The sequence below is a fragment of the Pseudopodoces humilis genome, chromosome 2 (genome assembly GCF_049639895.1).
Source record: "Pseudopodoces humilis isolate 2021_Gansu_Grassland_sample_001 chromosome 2, ASM4963989v1, whole genome shotgun sequence".
In the NCBI taxonomy this organism is placed as follows: Eukaryota; Metazoa; Chordata; class Aves; order Passeriformes; family Paridae; genus Pseudopodoces; species Pseudopodoces humilis.
The window spans coordinates 94151237-94172675 of NC_142201.1; the positions used below are offsets into that span (position 1 = coordinate 94151237).

The 21439-nt window shown below is 41.4% G+C and overlaps 1 protein-coding gene across 12 annotated transcripts in view; it reads left to right on the forward strand.

Moving 5' to 3' along the window:
• Window positions 1-21439, forward strand: part of ST3GAL6 (ST3 beta-galactoside alpha-2,3-sialyltransferase 6) — a 45537-nt gene that overhangs the window by 17751 nt on the left and 6347 nt on the right. For 7 of the 12 annotated variants that reach the window (XM_088051609.1, XM_088051607.1, XM_088051611.1 and 4 more), the window contains 9 exons: window positions 3925-4024; window positions 4788-4868; window positions 6109-6186; window positions 8270-8373; window positions 10123-10186; window positions 15932-16027; window positions 16430-16616; window positions 17669-17806; window positions 21241-21393. In XM_088051609.1, the coding sequence (XP_087907735.1) occupies window positions 3936-4024; window positions 4788-4868; window positions 6109-6186; window positions 8270-8373; window positions 10123-10186; window positions 15932-16027; window positions 16430-16616; window positions 17669-17806; window positions 21241-21393 (990 nt within the window). In that variant the 5' untranslated portion in view covers window positions 3925-3935. The remainder of the gene's footprint in view (window positions 1-3924; window positions 4025-4787; window positions 4869-6108; window positions 6187-8269; window positions 8374-10122; window positions 10187-15931; window positions 16028-16429; window positions 16617-17668; window positions 17807-21240; window positions 21394-21439) is intronic. The other 5 variants (XM_088051614.1, XM_088051615.1, XM_088051616.1 and 2 more) reach the window with 2 other exon arrangements.

Consider the following 21439-nt stretch of genomic DNA (forward strand, 5'->3'; position numbering starts at 1 on the left):
TTTAATTGTAACTCTGTCGTTTGGGGGAGGTGGGAAGTTAGCTTAGATTGCTATTGAAAAAATGCCCATGATTTTTTTGCAGGACTTACGTATCCCTTTGCTTGCTTTCAGAAAATTGACTAGCTGACACCTGATTGTACTGGGCTCCTTGTTCCTTTCACTATGTAGATCACTGTAGGGTTTTAAGAAAGAGGAGGAAATTGAATAGTTGAGTTCCAGCTTTGTCTTCCTTTTGTTTAACTCTGATTGACATTGACCTAAGGGAGGGAACCATGGCCTCTGTTGATGGGCTTAAATCAATCTGCTTGCTCTTGTGTTGAAGTAAATAAATTGGAATGGAACTGCTGCTTTTCCATCTGAACTGTGTCTTCTCAATTTCCTATTTCTTTGCGTCTCTAATTGTGGGAATTTTCTAGTGCAATATTTGCATTGTAGGAGTTTGTTTCCCTTTGATTAACTTTCTACAACACTCAGCTGTTTTAAAATAGGATGGAAGAGCTGGAAGATGCTGTCATCATTAAAAATACACCCAGAATAATTTCTTCTGTAAACAAGGCAATGGTTCTGTTTACTAAACCAGATTAAGAGAGACAGTCTTCTTAGTGAAGACTTTCTTGGCCACAGAACTTTCTCTCAAACACGGAATGAAGCCAGGCACTGGGGGATGGGATGGTGAGAAGATACTTACATAATTTAAGACTATTTGATGTGTCTGAGGGCTGAGTTAGGTACACTCTTAATGATTGGTTGTTTAGAGCTGGGGTGGACCCATGTGGTGGACATGTGTGCCAGGCTGAGTGTCCTACATAAAACACTGGAAGTTTTGTTATAGATCCCTTTTGATCCTGTTTGAAAGATGATGCTGACTTCTGTTCTCTTGTTTTAATGTTTGTTTATTTTTTCCAGATTGTATGAATATCTTTGTAAATGCTTCACAAGTGGAAGAATTTCTTTTCCTCTCTGTGAAAAATACTGTTATGAATAATATTTTTGGTCTTTAGTAGATCCTTTATAGGCTGCTTTTCCTTGTGGTTTTCTCTGTTTTGTAGCTTGGTCTAACTCTTCAGCAAAGTTCTTTCTTACACTGAAGTCAGCAAAATCAGCAATTTAATCAGTTGCTAATTTAGCAACTTTATCTGAAGAGCTGGTTTGTTCTGTTTAACTGAAGTTTGCTTTGATTGAATTAGGGAGTAAGGATACATGCTTTAGTGGGATGTTTTGGGAAATCTTTTCAAAGCAGGAGGGGGTAAAAGTACTGATAGTGTAAGGAAAAAAGCTGCTAGAGAGTAGGGTGTCTTTTTCAAGTAAATAATAGCATCACTTAGGTTTGAAAAGATTATGGAGTCCATTAGCCCTGCACTGCCAGATCCACCACTCAAACATGTCCTCAAGTGCCACATCTAGACATCTTTTAAATACCTTCAGAATTGGTGACTCAACCACTTCCCTAGGCAGGCTGTTCAGTGCTCGACAACCCCCACAGAGATTTTTTTTCCTAATACCTAATTTAAACATCCACTGGTACAACTTGAGACTGTTTCTGCTTGTCCTGTCTCTTTTTGCCTGGGAGAAGAGTCCATCCCCCACCTTGCTACAAATTCACTTCAGGTGATGTAGAGAGTGACAAGGTCCCCAGTGAGCTGCTGCTTCTCTGGACACTTCACCAGCTTTGCCCTTCTCTGGACTTGGTCTGGCACCTCAGTCTGTCTTGTAGTCAGGGGCCCAAAACTGAGCACAGGGTTCAAGGTGTGGCCTCACCAGTCTTGAGAACAGAGGAGTGAGTGATGTCTTTCCTCATCTTGCTGGCCACACTTCTGCTGATCCAGGCCAGAATGTCATTGGCCATGTGGGCACACACTGGCTCATGTTCAGCCAGTGTTGACCAGCACCCCCAGGTTCTCTTCTGCCAGACAGCTTTCCAGCCACTCTTACCCCAGCCTGTAGTGCTGCTTGAGGTTGTTGTGACCCAGACAGAGGAGTTGGGCTTGGCCTTGTTGATTCTCCTCCAATTGGCCTTGGCACATTGATCCAGCCTGTCCAGATCCTTCTGCTGAGCCTTCCTGCACTCCAGCAGATCAGCACTCCCACTCGGTGTTACCTGCAAGCTGAGAGGGTGCACTTGATCCCCTCATCCAGACATATCTTTTCTTTAAAAATATTAAGCAGGACTGAGCTCTGGGAACCCCACTTCTGCCTGGCTGCCAGCTGGATGTAACTCTGTTCCCCACCTGTGTTTGAGCTCAGCCAGACAGCTTTTTACCCAGTGGAGAGCACACCTATCCAAACTATGAGCAGCCAGTTTCTCCAGCAGAATGCTGTGGGAAATGCTGTCTAAGACTTCATGAAGGACTTGGTACACAGCGTGCACAGCCTTTCCCTCATCTTCTGTGCAGGGCACCCTGTTGTACAAGGAGATCAAGTTGGTCAAGCCAGACCTGCCTTTTATAAACCCATGCTTCTGGGCCTGATCCTTCATTTGTCCTGTATGTGTCTTGTCATGGCACTCGAGATTATGAGCCAGTTGCTGTAAATGACACCTGACTGAACCCAGTAGGTGAGTTTTCTTTTATTTTTTGAGTTTTAGGGAAAAACTCATACTGAATTACTGCAAAAACTTAGGGATTGCTCTAGAAGGTGAGGGTGACTGTCAAGACAAATTTGCAGTGACCCTTCAAGTGGAGTCAAGGGAATTGGAGGTGAAAAGCAGCAGTGATACTTCCCAGAGAGAGTTGGAAGGCTGGAATTGCAACAGCTGCAGCCTATGAAGTATTTCCTCCAGAACAGGGCAGGATAGCCTGTAGGATATACTTGAGATTGATAGATTCTACCTTGTTCATTGCATGGCTTTGCTACTGGTAGATACTGTTATAAAACCACATCTCTAACTCTACAATAAAATTCTGGTGAAAGATAGGAGTGGAAAAGAATAAGGAAGTAGTGGCTTGTTGCACTCAAGTAATCATGACATGGGAGAAGTGGAATAGTAGAAGGCTGTACCTGTCAAGTAAATTTCCATGGTAACTTGTGGTTGGAATTGGCTATTTTGAATTTTCACAAGATTAAGCAACAACAGTTCATTCATAGCTGCTGAAAAGGCTGCTCACTGTCTAAGATGTGAGCAATACAGGGCTTGATTTTCCTTGGGTCTCTCTGGCCAGATAAGTGAGTTTCTGGTATTTCTGTTTTTCTTTTACTAGACTGTGCAGTGAGGTGAAAACTCTGTTTGAAAAATTGACACTTTCTCTGATATTTCTCCATAATTTCACAAGTTTAACAGATGGGGTCCTAACTTTCCTTCCTCAGTTTGCAATGTGTGAAAATAACATTTTACTGTTGCTTGAGCAATGAGGTTTGGCTTGTGTCAGAAGCTGAAAGCTGTGCAGGCATAAGCAGATAGTTTCAGTGCAGCTTTTAGTGTCAAAACTGGACTTCAAGAACATCCAGTGATCCTAAAAAAAGCAAGAGAAATTTGAGGCTGCTCATACCCTGTTCTGTTTCATCAACATCAGCCTGTCTGCCTCCTGCACTTGCCAGTGCTTGTTCAACTGTGTAATTATGGAAGCTGATAGTGTGTGACACAAGAAACAGGAGAAGCACAGGTTCCTATAAAGGCCAGCTGGTTTCTTTGAGCTGCCAGTGGACAGAAGAGTTTTACTGTCACATGACTTCCGAGAGAACCTAGAGTGACCCCATGCTTCTGTGCAGAGTACACACACATGGTAGGTGCAAAGCAGCATTCAGCTCCTGGCGCTGGGTCTTTGTGTGAGAAACCGAAGTGGAGAGATCGCCTCAGACTCGTGGGGGTAGAGAATGTCAATAATAACAAAAACTTTTCTTTTGTTGGTTTCTAGATGCTTTAGAAAAAGTTCATGCATTAGTTTGTCTTGTGTTTCAGTTTCTTCTTTTGTTTTTCTTACGTTTCAGGTTTATCAGTCATGAAACGAATTCTTCTGGTTTTTATCCTGGCTGCTGCTGTTATGTATGGTATCCTGCATGGAAATCTGTGGAGAAATAACTTCTACTGGTATGGTGATGCTTTGTTCATTTAGAGTGCAGACACTTCATGGCTGTATGAGAGATGTGGCTATGAGTTCTTGTGTTGCTCCATAAGTGTTTACTAGTAATCATCATAAGTGATTACTACTCGGTTCATGTGTGTTTTGTGGTTGAAGTCTTTTGGTACTCTGAGGAAATCAATATGATTGTCCTGTCCTGTCACCTGTTCTCTTGTGTCAAAGGTAGTAATTAATTTGAGCCTGGTTGTATGGAGAGGTCAGGACCTCAGTGGTAGGAAGCCCCTCTGAGGTTCACGAAAATAGGTGTTCAGGCAAGGAGTTACATAAGGTGCAGAAATAAGGTGTCCACATCTCCCTCCACCCCATGTTGGGTTAGTGTTAGTTTGTTCCATTAAATGTCTGATAAGTGATGTGGCAGAGGCCTTCTCCACATGTAGGAATAACTGCAGGTGCAGGGGGCACCTTTTGAAAACCTGGAATTTGTTTAGGCCCACCAGCTGCCCTTGAGGGTAGTGAGGCTTCGCTGTCTCCAGGCTCATGGGACAAGTGGCTTGGGACCTAAAATTTGTGGCACTTACTTGAAGAAGTTGAGTTTCGCACAGCTGTAATCAGGACTGACCAGAGTGTTATGAAGATAAGTGATAATTTTTGAAAGTGTACGTTAATGTGCTCCCTTTATCTTGTTTATGGTGTACAATTGATACGAATAGCTTTCTGTTGTGGTTTGTGTTTACAGCAAACCACAGTGTTGTGACATTTCCCTTTTTGCAGGATTAGCTTTTATGGACAGACTTCCTCTGTGAGGGCTTCTCCTTCCTATGTGACTAGTGGAGTTACAATCAGTTACAATGAGTAAGTTCAGCAGTTGGGTATTTTTGTGGTGGGGTTGTTGGTTTATTTTGATTTTGGATAGGTGGGAGGGATTCAGGCTAAAATCAGTAGCCTTTGTCCATAGGTTTCCTGCTCAATTGTACTGCTGTGTCCAGTGGCTGTTCCTGTTATAAACACAGTGGTGTCTGTCAGAAAATTCTGTCTTCGTGTTATGTTTCCAGTGTTTGTTTAATATTTATGGCCACTTCCAATAATTGTCTTTAACAAGCAGTGAGTTGTTGGAAGGACACTGGCTTACAATTTTCAAATCTGTGCAATGCTGTTATACCTGAATAAAGTGAGCACAGCCTGGAGGGTAACTTCAGTGCTTAAAACCTACTAAACTAGAGGTGCGTTTCACTTGTTGTGTTCAAGGGTGTGTATAGGCAGCTCTTGTGCTTGTGACTTCCTGCAGTTAGATTTGTGGGACTGATGAGCACCTATACTTGAAACTTGAAAGCAGACCTCTCTTCTCTCTGAAGCTGTCCTGCAAAATGCCATCTGTGAGGCTGATGCCGGAAAGCAGCAAGGTGGCCAGCTTATAGATCTCACAGGGTGCTTTCTCAGTGTCAGTAGTCACGTAAGAACTTGAGGTTACCAAAATCAATTAACCTTAATGGTCTTTTTGGCTTGTGGTTCTGATTGGTGATTTCATTCTTCTGTCCGTGATGCAGTCCAGCAGCACATGTTGCTCACACTGAACTTTGCCTTCCCTTCTGGGTTTTGTATTTGTGATTAATTGGGCTAAATCTCCAAGTCAGGAATGTGCTTAGAAGTGTAAGTCTTAGTCTTATTATGAGTGGAATGACCTATCCCCAAAGAATCTCATTTTCCTTAAAGTACCCTATTTCATTCTCCAAACAAGATTTTGTCTCTTCCCTGAGGAGTGATGGGAATGCTATCTGGAATGGCTGCAGGGGTGATTGAAACCAGGAGTCCTGCTTCTCTGGAGGTTGGCCTCAGTTCTCACTTTTGATTATGCCTGCTTTGATACTTGATGAGCAAGGGAGCAGCAGTGTGAAATAAAAGCCTTTGCTTATAAAAGTAATTGTGCTGCAATGAGAAAGTTTCATCTCTATCAGACAGGGGGAGGAAGTAATAAAATCTTGGTGTGATCTTAACTCAGTAATCAGTTTTTACAAATTTGATTTGTCCTAGTTTCCCTACCTTGTTTCTGCTACCCATTCCTGTCTTGCTATTTATTTGGAATTGTTTTTTGCAGGTTGCCACCTACGGCTGTAGAGAGGAGGAATGCATTGGACACTTGTCTCCTGAAACCAGCATTTGAATCTTTACTGGGGTGAGTCTTCTGTGGGAATTGGGGGGGGGGGGGGGGGGGGGCGGAAGGAAAGGCTATGCTGATGGAGGTAGAACTGGGCTATTTACACATTTTGGAGCAAACGTTGAGTGGTGCCCTGAGAAAGCTTGGAAAGATTAGACCAAGTCCTGGCTGCAGGAGTCTTAAACCTCTGCACAAAGACACAGTGGCTTCTTTTTTTCCTAGTACATTTTGTATATAAGAAAATGTGGCTATAATTTTAGTGCTGTTGTGGGTTTTAAAGCACATAGTCCTTGAGTTTTGGTTAGCTCCTGGTTCAGTGAGGTGGTCCTGATTCCCTTGCCCATGGATTGTGCCCAGGCTGTCTGTGTGTTTGGTACAGCAGGGTAACTCTAGTGTTCAGCAGAGGGGTAGGAATGGATTCAGAGGTATGCAGCAAGAAGAAGGTACATGCCCAGCTAGGGCATTGTCACACATTTCTGTGGCTTCTTTATAGATACGGTTTGCATAAGGTGAAGATCTGTTCCTTGCGCTTTGGTAATAGCCTGGGGAGGTTGAAAGGATTTCTAACCTCACAGAATTATTTATTGGAAAGGAACAAGAGCTAGAAAAGCTAGAATTAAGAATCTTTTCTCCGTAGGTAAATTAATTATTATGTCTAAGCTTACCATCTGTTTCTGAACAGCAAAGCAAGTTATTAAATTTAATATGGGTATTTAGTGCATCATGTCTCAAAGCTAGCTGGTCTTGCTTAGTTGAGCTATGGCCCATTTCTCAGTGTGTGGGCTGTAGTGTTTTGTTTTTGGGCATTTTTTCCCTTTTTACTGTCAGTATATTCTGAATACATAGAGCTTAAAGAGTGAAATAGTTGATTTGGGAAACAGAGAAAGTTTTCTTAACAGCTGTTAATATTCTTAATGAACAAACAAGTCATGTGCTGACTGGGGCTTTTTATGATTAACATTAGGTTTTCTAATGACTGTCTATTTCTGTGTTAACATTTTAATCTGAGACCTAATATGCAGGATCATTACAAAGTCAAAGTCAACCAGTACACTGAGTGTGTGCTTAGTTCATTCAAAGGTGAAGCCAAGGGCATGGTAGCATGTGACATGTTCGTGTCTGCTGTTCACCCATTTTGCTGGATTTGGCACTAAGGCAGTAAGAGTCCTTTCCCTGCTATGAGAGACTCTTTTCTGTGGCTCCTGTCTTTTGACAAAAGTGACCCATTCCTATTAGCTTGATACTTACAAGGTATAATGCCATCCTGTTCTAGTTTGCAGGAAGAATGTGCTTTTGAGGCAAACTTCTTGTGATCCCCACATGCCGTGCTTCTCATCCCAAGGTGGTCCTGGTGTGAATGCACTTGGGATCCTTTCAGACATCTGCTTAAACCATAAGATTCACTGCAGGAGCACAGCCCATGTGCTTCAGCTGCTAAGGGGTGGGAGCCTACTAGAGTTAGTCCAGAATATAAAATACACAAGATGCATGTAATGTGGACATGAGAACTTCATAATTTTTTGCTGCATGAGTATACCCCTGTTTCCCCAAACAATTTGCTAATGTCAAGGTAGTCATATAGTGCCACTTGTTTGGAATAGGAGTGCAACTCAAATCAGGAAATGGTATTTTCAAGTTAAAACACTTTGCTTCAAACCCTGTTCTTATTTATTAAATTTCCATGTACAATAATAACTTAATTTTCCTTGCTACCTCTATTATGTACTGAAGTTATTCACTGTCTTTTATGCATTCTCTTAAATATGTGGTCTTGTGATGTAGGCTTTGAGTCACACAATTTCAAGTAGTCTATATAAATAGTACAAATGGACGAGTCTTTTTATTTCACTCTTTGCTTGTATTTTCTGTTACAAGATCTTCCCCTTTTCCATCATCTGTTTGCTTTCCCTGTATTTATGGATTTTCTCCTTTTAAAAATGGAAAACGGGGATTTATCATCCATTTAAAAATGGGTGTTAATATGATGAAAATGGTAATAGTAGGATAAAGTAGATATTTTTACAAAGCATTTGCATGACTTACTGGCTTATACAGGTACCTCATGTGGATTTTGAAACTTTTTCCTTTTTTCCTTCACCAGTGTTGACAAAATATACCCGTTCCTGTGCGCTAATGATTTTATCAGAGTGGCAGGATTCCAAGGGAGCAATAAGTTTGAATTACCTTATGGAATAAAGAAAGCAGGTTTGTATTTCCAATGTATCTTATTTTTAATCAGAAATACCCAAATGGCTTGTAAAGCCACCTGAATCTTGGCCATGATCTTTCCTGTGTACTGATGCCAATTCTTTTGGGGTGTCCACAGTGTCTTAAAGGTTTCATTCAGTCCCTCTGTCCTGACAGCTTCCTGTTTTTAACAAGTGAAACACGATTGGGGTAGCCCCTTTTAGTAGAGAAGCTCCAAAAAGGTGTGAGTGAGTAAGAGTGGACTTTATGCAGCTCCTTCTGTTTGTGTGTAGGCTGGAGTGCTAAAGATACTGTGCTTTGCTAGGAGAAATACTGAGTCAGTGTGATGGGCTTCAGTCAGCACACCTAAGCTGGCTGGAATCCAGAGTTCTACTGAGGCAGAAGTCCTCAGGTTTAGGCAGTTACACCAGTGAATTTTTCCTTCACTCTCCTGGTTTTGACTGGAATCAAGTTAATTTTCTTCTTAGTAGGTGGTGCAGTGCTGTGTTATGGGTTGAGCATGAGAATAATGTTGACAACACATGAATGTTTTAATTGTTGCTAAGTAGTGCTTAGGACTTTGTAGTTTTTCATGCTCTGCCAGTGAGCAGGTGTACAAGAAGCTCAGGGGAGGATTGTCAGGACAGCTGACTCCAGCTGGAAAATGGTTATTCTGTGCCACGTGACATGCTCAGTTACTTACACTGGCGAGGAATTGTCCATGAGGGGCTTGTTGCTGCCTGGGAACTGGCACTGGCCAGTAGGCGGTGAGCAATTGTATTCTGCATCTTGTTTTTCTCAGGTTTTGTTCCCCATTCTCTTTCCTTTTCCACACAAATTTTATCTTTTCTGATTCTCCAACCCATCAAGGGGTGGACCCTGAGTGGCTGTGTGGCACTTATTTGCCATCTGGGGCTGAACCATGACACTGAGCTTGCTGCTTCTGTCAGGGAAGGTGTCACAGGGGCCTCAGTGGGGAGTTGATGACACTGCCTGGCTGTTGGACCTGTGGGAAGGTTGGTTGACACATTCCCACTGCCCTTGTTGGTCAGGCTGTAGTAAATAGGACCTACACCCTAAGGTGGCCTTAGCTTTTGGAAAAGTTTGTAAAGAGTCAAATTTCAGAGTTTCTAACACTAACAGTGCACCTTCCTATTCTGACCTTTTTAGACTTTTGATTTGCCCTCCATTGGTGGTAACAGGGATGGTGCATTTTCCTGCACTTCGAGCTTACAGTGAGCTAAACTACATTTGGGAATGAGTTGATTCCTCCTCTGAGGCAGGTGCAGTGTCCAGCAGGAGCCTGCCCACCAGGGATGGGCTGGGAAGGTGCCTCTGTCAAACTTTGCCACAGGCTGGATTGATGTCTTCTCCAAAGATACATAATGCTGTTACTGTCCCTGGCTGTATGAACCCTCCTGAGTCAGCTGAAGGTGGATAGAAGAAATAACAAAGTCAATTAGGATGTGGATCTTGGAAATTTGTCCGGTTCTTATTTACTGTAATTAATATTTACTTTTTTTTAAATACAAATCTCATGCTATTTTGTATTTTGAGGCAGAAAAAACTCAGAGGAGCTTTGATAAACCTCAATTTCTTTGGTGTCATTAGTTGATCTGTGGCACTAAATTCCAAGTGTTCTTATTTTCATGTTTTTATGCACAGTGCACTACTGTGTTTAAAAACATTGTGGTCAGGGTGACATGCTTATTTTTGTATTGCAAATACTGAATGTTTTCATTAATCTTGTTTATATTTGCTTTTTAGAGCAATTTTTTCGTTTAGCCCTTTCAAGACTGCAGAACTGTGGCCTTCCCAGTGAAGAAGACAGGTCAGATGGTTTATTTGCTATTGTTTCTGTTAGTTGCATTTTTAATATTTAGTACTTACCTGAAAAGGAATGTCTGTGGGGTTATCCTGAAATTGCTCAAGTTAGTCAAGACGTGGAGCAGACTGACAGGGTCCAAGTAGTGTGTAGCTGATTCCAAGATTTAAGTAGGCTTTGTTTTACACTTCAGTAGCACCAGCATGCACCAGCAAGAAAAATTCTTACAGCTCTGTGAGAGAGCGTTAACTTAGAGATTTCCTTTTATAAGTGTGTTAGAAATTCACCAGCTGAATGCAGTCCCATCTTCCTGTAGTATCCTTTTATACTTAGATTGAATGTGACCTCCTCTGGCAAATTCAGTGTAACATGGAGAATGTTTGAGATAAGCAGGTGCAAACCAATGTCTGCTTCTAAGCAGAAGAAATCTTGGGCGTATCCCTGTGCCTGTGCATCCGATGGCTGCTGTGCACCCTTGTTCCTGTGTACTCTACTTGCTCTCCTTGTGGACGAGGGAGACCTAGGAAGACAGGAAAGGCCTGGCTGTCCTTTTGGGAGTGATAAGGGTGTGGCACGGAAGGGAGGCACATGCCTTAGATGATTTACCTCCCATGGATTAGATAGATTAAATTAGATTAAATCTTTAATTAGATTAAATCTCTTGTTGGAAGCCATATCTGTCAGGAAGTTTTGTTTTGTTTGGAAGGGTGTTTGAGTGTCTTGTTTTTTGTTTGGCTTTTGTTGGGATTTTTTGTAGGTAGGGTTGGCAAGTAGACTGAAGTCCTGTGTTTACAAAGTGATGCAGATAACTCTTTAGATTTGCAGTCTAGCAAATGGGCTGACAACCTGCCAAATGTGATGTTAATATACAGACTTCTTAACAGAGTTGAACAAAAATAACATGGAGGTTGGCTGTACTTGTTCTAGTTTTTTAATTACACATCATACAAGATTGCTGCTTGAAGCCAAGTGTCAGGATCACAGTTGAAATAAACATGGGTGGAATATGTTCAAACCTAAGAATTTGTTTTAATGCAGTTTTTCTTTTTTTCCCTACTGTACTCCTTTCTTTCTCTGTGTTTAGTCATCTTTCTAGGATGTTCAGGTTTACTCTTAAGAAAAGGAAGGCAAAAAGTAAAACACTATTTTCTGTCAGGAGTGTAATAATGGAGTAAATTTATACAGAATTGGCTAACAGAAGCTGCTCTTCTGTCTGGATTTTGAAGGAGAGTGCCAACTGTTGTATTAGAAATTCCCTGAAACTGTAAGTCAGGACCATAATTGTTTGTGCTGTAATGGAGAGGTGCTTGTACCTTTTTAAATGGAAATGCCTGCCCTGTAGATGAAAAGTGAGGAAATTTGTATTCATCCTTTGAATGTAGATTCTCTGAGATGTAGATGTGGTTAGTAGTTCTGGGAAGTATGCTTCATTTTATTAATATACTTCAGTGGTACTGAAGCAAAATGAGAGCTATTACTATTTAATAGGCAGTAATATAAACAAATCAAGCACACAGTGACATCATAGAATATATTCTTTGTAGATCCACCAGGTTTTGTGTACAGCACTCTCAGGGCATGAAACACTGTAGTTGGAAAGAGTTTTTATGCATATATTTCACTGAGATACAGTGGCTTTTAAAAGTGAAGCTCTAGGAATTAATCTTAACAATGTTCTCCAGTAATACAGAATTATTAAGCAGCTCTGTAATGCTGTTGTCCAATTTAGCCTTCTTGGGAGAACACAAACCAGATAAAGTCTTTGGTGCTTATATAGCTGTATTTGTGTACAACTTAGGTAAATCTGTACAGTGAGGTACAAAGATTTTTTTTTTCCCAGTGTCATTTTCCAGACTTAGGTCAAATTCTCGCTGTGTAAAGGTGTAGCTCTCCTGAGGAGTTTGGGACTTGTTGAACAGTGTCACTGATTTCAGTTGAGTTGAGACTTCAGTCCCTCGCGGAGTACTCTGAGGACTCTCAGCTCAACAATTATTACAAATGCATGTACAGAATCCTGAGTCAACAAAATGTGACCTCTGCATCCTCCTTTCACCAAATAACCTCAAAGGAAATAATTTGCATTCCTCAAGTGACTATGGGGGTGTGTGTTAAAGGAGCTGAGTCTGAGATTTCTTTTTTCATTTTCCAGTGAAACAGTATTTCAGTGGAATGTGGAGGATGCAAACCTTTTGACCTTCAGAGGCTACATTTCCATTTAGCAATATTTTTCTTCTGTAGACTAGGAAAATGTTTCTTTTAGCATTTCGCCATATAAACAAAATATATAAGCCAAGACCTGGCCTTGAGATTGAGGCTCTTGTACATCACCTGAATAGGGCAGTGATTTGAGTGACTACTGCCTGCAGACATTGGAGATCAGTTACCATGGTGTTTGCACTGGGATCCATTTATACTCTTAGTAGATCTCTGACACATGAAGGCAATCCCTTTGTTACTCAGGCCTTTCCTACAGCTGTTGTTACAGCCAAGATCTTAATATTTTTCACTGTCACCAATACTGTGCTACTGATTGTAAACTGAACGTCCAGATCTTGCAATCCGTTATATTTTACTTGTAGCACACCTGATGTTGTTTAAGGATATTGAAACTAATTTCTCTAATAACTAATAACTAATATATTGACTTAGAGAAAGTGTGAGTGTTTGGGGTTGTTCAATTTGAAAGCATCATGAAAAGGCAATTTTAAGAAGTGTTGTTGGTAAAATATCTGGGAGTAACAGTCTGCTGAAAATTGGTGTGTTGTCCTCTGATCTGCTGGAAGTATAGGTCAGTTGATTTAACTTAAAAAATACATAGTAAAGCTGAAGTGCATTTAAAGGTTCATATCTCTATGCCATGTGTTAGTTTTCTATGATACTATGCTCTGATTTTTTACAGAAACAGTTTCCCTCCCAGCTTATTGTTATGTGTACTACTGTCAACTTAAGACTTAGGATCATAACTGAAGACATTTGAGTACTGGGAGGGGAAGTGTAAGGCGAGGACGCAATTCAGAAGCAGCACATTTGTGCCAGACTTCCTATTTGAGCCAGCCCACTTTGATTCCCTGAGCCTGACAGAGATTAAAATCTGGTTGTTTTAATTTGTTTGACTGTACCTGTGTACACTTCTTCAGGCATATTTGATCTGCTTGTTGACTTTACACATTTCAAAAGTTCAAATACTAATGTTAGATTCTTTATTGGGTGTTTGATGGCAGCTGATAACTTTGTTTTTTTAGTATGCATGGCATATGAAGGACGCTGTAATTAAAAAACTTAATCAAAGTTCAAACTTCACTGTGTTTTCTGTCCAAGTAGTACTAGTCAACTCTTAGTCATAAACCAAATCTAGTCTGCATTCATCAATAAGAAAAAAGAGCTTGAATTTGACTTGAGAATAGCTACACAACTTCTTGTAGCTAAGCAAACCTGAATTGCTCAGCTCTGAAGTCACTTTTTTTTTTTCCCTCCCTGCCCTGTGTCCTGCTGCATCATGATTACAGAGAGGAGAAAGCAAAGACCTCTTAATTGTATACCAGAGTGGAAGGCATTATTTCATTTGGTAGAGATTAACTTACTGAACAAGTATCTTAAATCACCTCTTTGAAAAGTTGAAAGGTATGTAATAAGGAATTACTTTAAATTTATCTACAAGGAACAGGAAAAGCAGTGCCTCCTCAAAGTAAATGCCAGGACACATGATATAACTACATGCTGATCTTGTGCTTTTTGCCCCTCTCCCTCACTCCACCTTCATCACTTACTGATTTTTTTCATCCATTTTTCCCTTTTCCTTCCTTACTTTGAGCTCTAAGCTATAGCTATAAGCAGCAAAGTGTAATTCAGGAAAAGGGTAACTTGTGCTTTCTTACTCCTGCTGTAAATTGCAAGAGGCGTGTGTTCATCAGCCTGCTTCCTTAAGATACTTTCAAACTAGATGGAAAAATTAAGTGGAAAATGAATGGGCAGAAGGAGTAGAGAGGGAGGGGGTTTAGAGGTGTAGAGGGAAGGAGGAGTCTACTTCAGACAGGATGGTATAACAGGTTTTCACCCCTCTGATTTTCAAGATACCAGGTCACATGAGTTATGGTATTAGCTGGAAGTCTTTTTGTGAATGCTTGCCTTCTACTAAGCTGTTCAGGAAAAAGTAGAGAAAGGTATGCCAGCTTTTTTTATGTCACCCACCCCTGAAAGCTGCATTTAGAGTACTTTTTTTTTTTTATATATATATGCATGTGTGCATATATATACATGTATGTATTTAAAGGCAAGTATCTCTGCAGATGTTATTTATGTAGGAAATTCAGAGAACTGCTTTGTATGTTGAGATGTTGCTCAGTCTTGGCTGGATCCAGCTGTTTTCATTGATGTTGAATAATAACTCTCAGCTGAAAAAACAGGTTGGACTATTGGAGGAGAAAGAAGTTAATTAGTCTGCATGGAGCGCCATGCTGGGAATTCAGTATAATTTATAGTGTTTTTTGGGACATGGTTTTGGTGTCCTGAACCTGCAGCAGGAAGTGTCATAGAGCCTTTTTCTTACTTGAAGATAGAACCAAAGGAGTGGGGTGTTACTGTGAGGTGACTCATCCTCAATAAACTGTGAGCTTGCTTGTGTCTGAAGAAAATATCAACGTTTTTATTTTCTCATTGTTCCTGTTAAAACCAAATTGAATGGCTTTTTTTCTGAACAAAGAAGCATTTTTACAACAACAACAAATGATGTGCTTGTTCTGAAAGGAGTTTACAGTCTTACATGTTTAATTAAACCTTCCCTAAAAAGGCAAAATTTCTTGAGTAAAAAAAACCCAGCAAGCCTGTTTGTGAGCTTCCTCCCCCTTTTTTCTAACATGTTTTACTAGCATTGAAACAAGATGGTAAAAAGCTAAATATGCACTGAGAAAACCTCTGATAACTTGGAAACTCTTACCATTAGAATTTACTTTCATGAGTTTAGCATCTCCATAATACCTGTTTTGTGTGCTTTTTATCTCTGAATGTATTGTAAATTCAAAATTACTGTTTGGATTTGTTGTAGTATAAGATCTTATTTTTTACCACATAGTATTTTATATGCCTCGTAATGCTGTTGGATTTGAATCTGGTCATATGAGAATGCAACTTTTAATCAGGGAATCCATCTTGTTGTATCATGACAGCACACATCACTTGTTTAAACATGTTTAGACAACACCTTTTAAGTAGAGGGAGAAAAATCCACACCATATTCATTTGAAAAGTTCTCCTGTGTCATTGGGCTAAGATTTTTCACGTGTACAGTTCATAGGCCTGTAAGGTGAATTGTGAACATAAATTTTGCTGCTTTAGCTTGTGTTGGAGATGTGGAATTGTATAATATTGCAGAAACATCTTAATACTGAGTTAGCTTTTCCAGACTGGGACAAGTTTGAAGGACTGCAGAGGATAATTTATCAAATGGCACCCATATCATCAACTGGTTAGATAACCTTAAACAGCAGACCATTAGAAAAAGGAGATGTGTAAAAACAGTTTCACAAGAGAGGAGCCAGTTACTGACTTTGTCAGTCCCTGAAATAGTGCCTTTTTTTCTTTTTTAAAGCAGCCATAGTACATGATACATGATACAGGATTGAATCTGGTAGGGGCCAAGGGCTGTAAAAGATACAGGACCTCACTAAGAAAATAAGCCAATTAACATGCAGAGGGATAATTAATAATATGAAGCCAGAGAAGTAATCAATATTAAAACTTCTCTTTGTTCCAAAGCATTGCCTGTCGACGGTGTGTTGTGGTTGGTAATGGAGGAGTACTTCGAAATAAGACATTAGGGGAGAAAATTGACTCATATGATGTCATAATAAGGTAAATGCTATCTTCTGTCTCCTTTTCATTTTGTGTGCATGGAGCAATAGGTAATTCTCCAAGGCCAGGTACTCTCTCTGCCCTTCTCTAGTGTCTGTGTTGGAGCCAAATCAGAAGGTTTGCTTTCTGCTTGAGTGACACACGATAAGCAATTGTGATTGTATTCTAAACCACCTTGGCCAAGTTCCTTTGTCTGCTTAATCCCTCTGACTTTAGAGGGTGAGTGCACCTGATAATTGCTCCTCTGCTGTGTAATGTGATATGTAAATTCTGGGCTGCTAGACTTTCCTGTACCCAGACAGAGTGTCTGGCCCGCAGACTAGTAACAGGTGTGTCAGCCACTGTACAGTAGGAACATGGGTGGGGCAGTCACTGATGTCTCTGTGCCTCTGTCCTCTGCAGAATGAATAATGGCCCTGTGATAGGGTACGAAGAGGATGTTGGGAGGAGGACGACTTTCCGCCTTTCTTACCCGGAATCCATCTTCTCAGATCCCATCCACTACGACCCTAACACCACTGTTGTTCTCATTGTCTTCAAACCACGGGACCTGAAGTGGCTTTGGGAGATACTTGGTGGTCAGAAGATAGTGAGTTCAGTTATTCATGTGCCTTGGCTCATCTTGCCACACATCTCTTATGTGAAGTATATGTTTGCTTATAACCGTGGTCCTCCCAGCTAAGAGGAGTTCTCAATCTCCTCCCAGTCAGTTTATTGAATATTCCTCTTCCATAAATGCTTTGTCTTCTTTCTAATGCACATATTTGATCAGTTCCTCACCACAAAGCAGTTTACCTCTGGGAAAGGTATTTTTATCCTTTCCCTAGTGTTGTTTGATATTTTAACGTGCATGCTCCAGACATTTCCCAGATTATTTTACCCTGCACACTTGCAGGAATTGCAGAATAATGTTTAAAGTGACCTCTCTCAGGTGGTCTTAAGTCTAAAATCTTTTTGAATTGTCTTCATTAAGGGCCAGGTTCAAAGCCATGCCGGGTTCTCAGGGCATTGGCTGAGTACATTTTGAGTATTTCCAAGGATATTTCAACAGACTTTGTTTCAGTGTTGCAGCGCACACGCAGAAGAGAATTTCTCCTTGTCCCTTCACTGTGTGCCTCTGAGAAGAGTGTGAGCTCATCTTTGTTAACCCCTTCCAGATACTTGAAGATAGGCTGAACACACCCAGTCTGCTCAGACCTTTTTTGTTTGCTATGAGCTCTGGCCAAGGAGTGACCTTCTGCTGTTAGACATTCTCCTGTGCAGAGGGGAGCCCAACACAGCATTTGTGGGACTACAGGAAGGGCACAGTGCAAAGTGCTTGAGAATGATAACTTCTGTCCGCCTGTTATCTGTGCTCTTACTAATGTGGCCAGCACACAGTGAGCTTGTATGGTTGGTACATGTTGTCTTAACCAGGGACCTTTCTGCAAAGGTCCAAAAGCTGATTTCCAGCCAGCTGGTCACTGCTGCAGCACTGGGTTATCCTGTTGCAGGAGCAGATGGTTTTGAACTTAGGGAGATTCAGCACTCTTCTTTTTCTTTAACCCCATGCCCTTGGAGTTTACGCTGGTTAGAGCTGCTACAAAACTAAATTCAACTGTTCTTAGTTGTTAAAAATGTGTATTTACTTGCCTGTCACAGAGTGCGAAGGGATTTTGGAAGAAACCGGCTCTGAATATGATCTACAAATCAAGTCAAATCAGGATTCTTGATCCCAGCATCACCAGGAAAACTGCTTATGAGTGGCTTCATTTCCCAACAAGGTTTCCTAAGAAGGAGGTATGCTTTTTTCTTTTGTCCCCTCTAGTTTTGTGCAACCAAATGTGTATTTAGAGGCAATTATATCTTTATTACAGTAGACTGTAATGTAGAAAACCTTTTAGGTTTGCAATAAAGTAGCTTGCCATTTAGATGGTACTTAAAAAAGATGGGAAAATGGAGCCCAGAAAGAGAGTGGTTAGCTTTGTGTGCCAGAAGTACCTTTTTATGGGTTCTGTAATTGGTATGAATTGAGGCTGCTTTCTAGACAGACAAAATGCCTTTAACAGAACTGGGGAAGACAGGCAGGTAATGCAGCATGACAGATCCAAAGATCTTCTAGAAATAACAGGGAGTCTTGAACTACTGAATGTTGGGTGTTTTTCTTAAACCCAAGGCACACAAAACAACAAACAGACAAAAAACCCCAAACAAACAATGAAACCTCCACCAAAAACCAAAACACCAAAAATAACCCACACCAAACAACACCCATTCCACCCCTGAAACCCCAGCAAACTGGTAATTCTAACTTTGCTGCAATTTCACCCTCCTGGGGCTGGGGAGGGACGAGGGAACATTGAGGATATTCCAGCCCTGTGCTAATGGTGAATGGCTGGCAGCATGGTTGTGCTTACTGATTTGATGCCAAGCATTGTAATGAGCTAACCAGCAATTTGGACATAAAAATACATTTCAGTTGTCAGTTCTTGACTGAAAAATGTTTTTGATGAAAGGTGACACTTCAAGCTGGGGAGGCCTGCCTTGTGCAGTCAGGATCAACTGTTTTGCACAGAGACAGTCCCTGGGGTCACATCCGCAGTTCACCAAGACCACCCAACTGACACGTGTGGAAATGTCTGACAGGCTGTCACTGTGGAGTATCTGCCACAATTTTTTTCTGGTTTACTCTTTATAATATAATATTTGATGGGTGGAGGGGGCAGGTTCTGTACCTCTGTCTAAAATTTCTTTCTGTGTTCTGAGCCTAAGAATGGCTTTTTTTCTCCTTTACTAATTCTCAAACTGGAATAGTCATTTTGGCAGTGTGCTTGCTTGGGCCTCTGTGGCATTTCAGCTTTTCAGCCGAGGGTGGCAAGAAAGCAGCATAGTCATTGGATGCCTGACTGATCTCCTAAGTGGCCACAGAACATGCATGGCCTCCATGGGTCCAGAAATCCCTCCTGTCTCTTCTGGCTCCCCTCTCAGTGGGAGTAGACGTTAAAAGCAGTGCTGTCAGTGAGTTAGAGAGATGTGTGTGGTGTCAGCTGGTAGAGGCCCCTTGGTCACCCTTTGTTCCTCTGGTACCTTTGGGTGCCCCTGCACAGAGCTGGCTTAGTGTCACAGTGCCTAGAGTCCCCTTCTGCTACCTCCATATATATCTTACTTGTTGCATGCCAGGGGATCTGCAGTCCCTCATCCATGTGCAGCAAATGATCAGTCTCAAGCGTGCTCTTCCTCCCGTCTTGGAGGTGGGCTGTGGCTGGGAGCCTGCACATCTGCAGCGACAGGTTGCACATCTGCAGCAGCCCTGGCACAGCTTGGTTAAGCTTCAGGTCACACCAGGGGCTCCCATGGGCAGGAAGGTGTCACACCAGCGTCCTCTGCACCATTGCTCGTCCCTGGGGAGGGCTGCTGCTGTCCTGTGCTTCAGCCCCCTCTGCCTGCGGGAGATGCCAGCGACCACTGTTGCTTTCCCTGCTGTCCCTGCCTTCTCCATTAAACCAGTCTCACGTTCCCAGTGTGCGCATTAGTGCATAGCCAGCAAGCATTACCGATTGTTAGTAGAGCCAGGAATAAAATCAGATGCCTCAGCACCACTAAACTCAGGAAGTGTAGTGGAGCCATTCCAGGGCTGCACCTACTCCCATTAAGTAGGCTGAAAATATTTAATTACAGACCAAGGATATCTGCATATTGCATGACAGCACATTTTAAAAGTAGTTGCTTTTAAATTACATTCCTTAGAGGTGAATTTTCTGATAGCTGAAGGTGAACAGAGCTAGTTATAACCTGTGATATTCCCAAATATCCCTGATCCTGACATGCAGCATTCCTGCCATAGTTTTGGGATCCTGTTTAGTATGGATGTTGCAACAGTCACCACTAAGTTTATGAAGTTGGGCCCCTAGGGCAGAAAGTTATTTTGCTAAGTGGCAGGAGCCCTGGGTGTAGTGCACATTTTAAGCAGATACTATTTCTGGAATACTCCAAGAGTTGCATAAAGGTACCAAAAATTTTTCTGTAAAAGGTGATAGTTCTTTTCTGTGACTTAAGTTAGGCTTAAGGATTGAGAACAGTAACTTCCTTCTGGGTATTTTTTGTGTTGTCATATGATGTGTTGTCACAAAGAGATACATGGAGTGCATCTGCCTTTTCTGTGCGCAGAGTTGTCTAGTGGTGGTTTGTCTGTGTCTTCTTCACAGACAAACTGAGCCTTGGGTCAGAGTTAGGAAAAAACCACAAGATTTTGTGCTCAGTTTGGGGTCTGACTGCAGCTGCTGAGAGCATATAGCTCATTTGGTCTCTGAGAAGAATCTTACTTTAGCTAAGAAGGATATTGGTACCTGAAAGTCTTGTCCGTTTCTGGGGCCACTTTTTCACCTTAGCTTCATCTTGGTCAAATTAATGAGTTCATCTCTCTCTAAAAAAACTTGCTTCATTTACTTCCCCAGATCATATTAGCCTCTGCTGCCGCTAAAGAAGTCATGTATCTGAGCACAAGATAGGGCAGATGGTTGCATGGAGTTCTTTTGTGAGAATTGCTACCTTTTTGCTTAGGTGCTCTTGATTTTGCGCAGTTAAAACCTGTTTATTACATGCTCTTCATTTTACATTGCTTTTACTTCTGAACTTACTGTAGAGGAGAAATGATTTTATTTACAATTTTGTTTCTTCTAATGGGGATAGCTGGGGAAGGTCTAAAGCAAAATTCTTGTGGAATTTCCCTGCTTTGAAGAAAGGCAAATTGAGTCAAATTTGTGTAGCAGTGGCTTTCATGCTTTTTTAGTTTGTTGCTATGAAAATTTGGGCATATCGTGTTCTTTTTATCTGGGTCCCCATCATCTAGAAACTTCTGAACACGTCTCATAATTCAGTCAAATTTGAAGGGGTTGTAAATTGTTTTCCAGCATAGTGAAGCATGCTCAGTTTCATGAAAGTAGCTGAGCAGAGCAATGGGGAGACCATCCTGATGCTTCTGTGGAGGGAAGGGCTCAGCCTGCACTAGAAACCAAGGAATCCCAGTGAAGGCTGACATGACAGACACACCCTGGTCATGGAAACCTGTGGGGGCAGTACCTTATTCCTTTAGAGGCAGGAGGGGATCAACCTGTGAAACCAAATATCTGTAGAAGACCCAGGCTGTTTGATTTCCCTTGTCTCTGTTCTTAAGTTCTCTGTTCCCATCAGGCTACCAGGTAGTTATTGTGTGTTCTCTTTGTGTTTTGTTATAGAAACCCAAGCATCCAACAACGGGGTTAATTGCCATTACGCTGGCATTTCACATATGCCACGAAGTCCACCTGGCAGGCTTCAAGTACGACTTCACTGACAGAAATAGTTCTTTGCACTACTATGGCAATGAAACCATGTCTCAGATGATGCAGGTAACTAACACTTGTTTGTGCTGAGAAAAATAGAGCTGGTAACTGG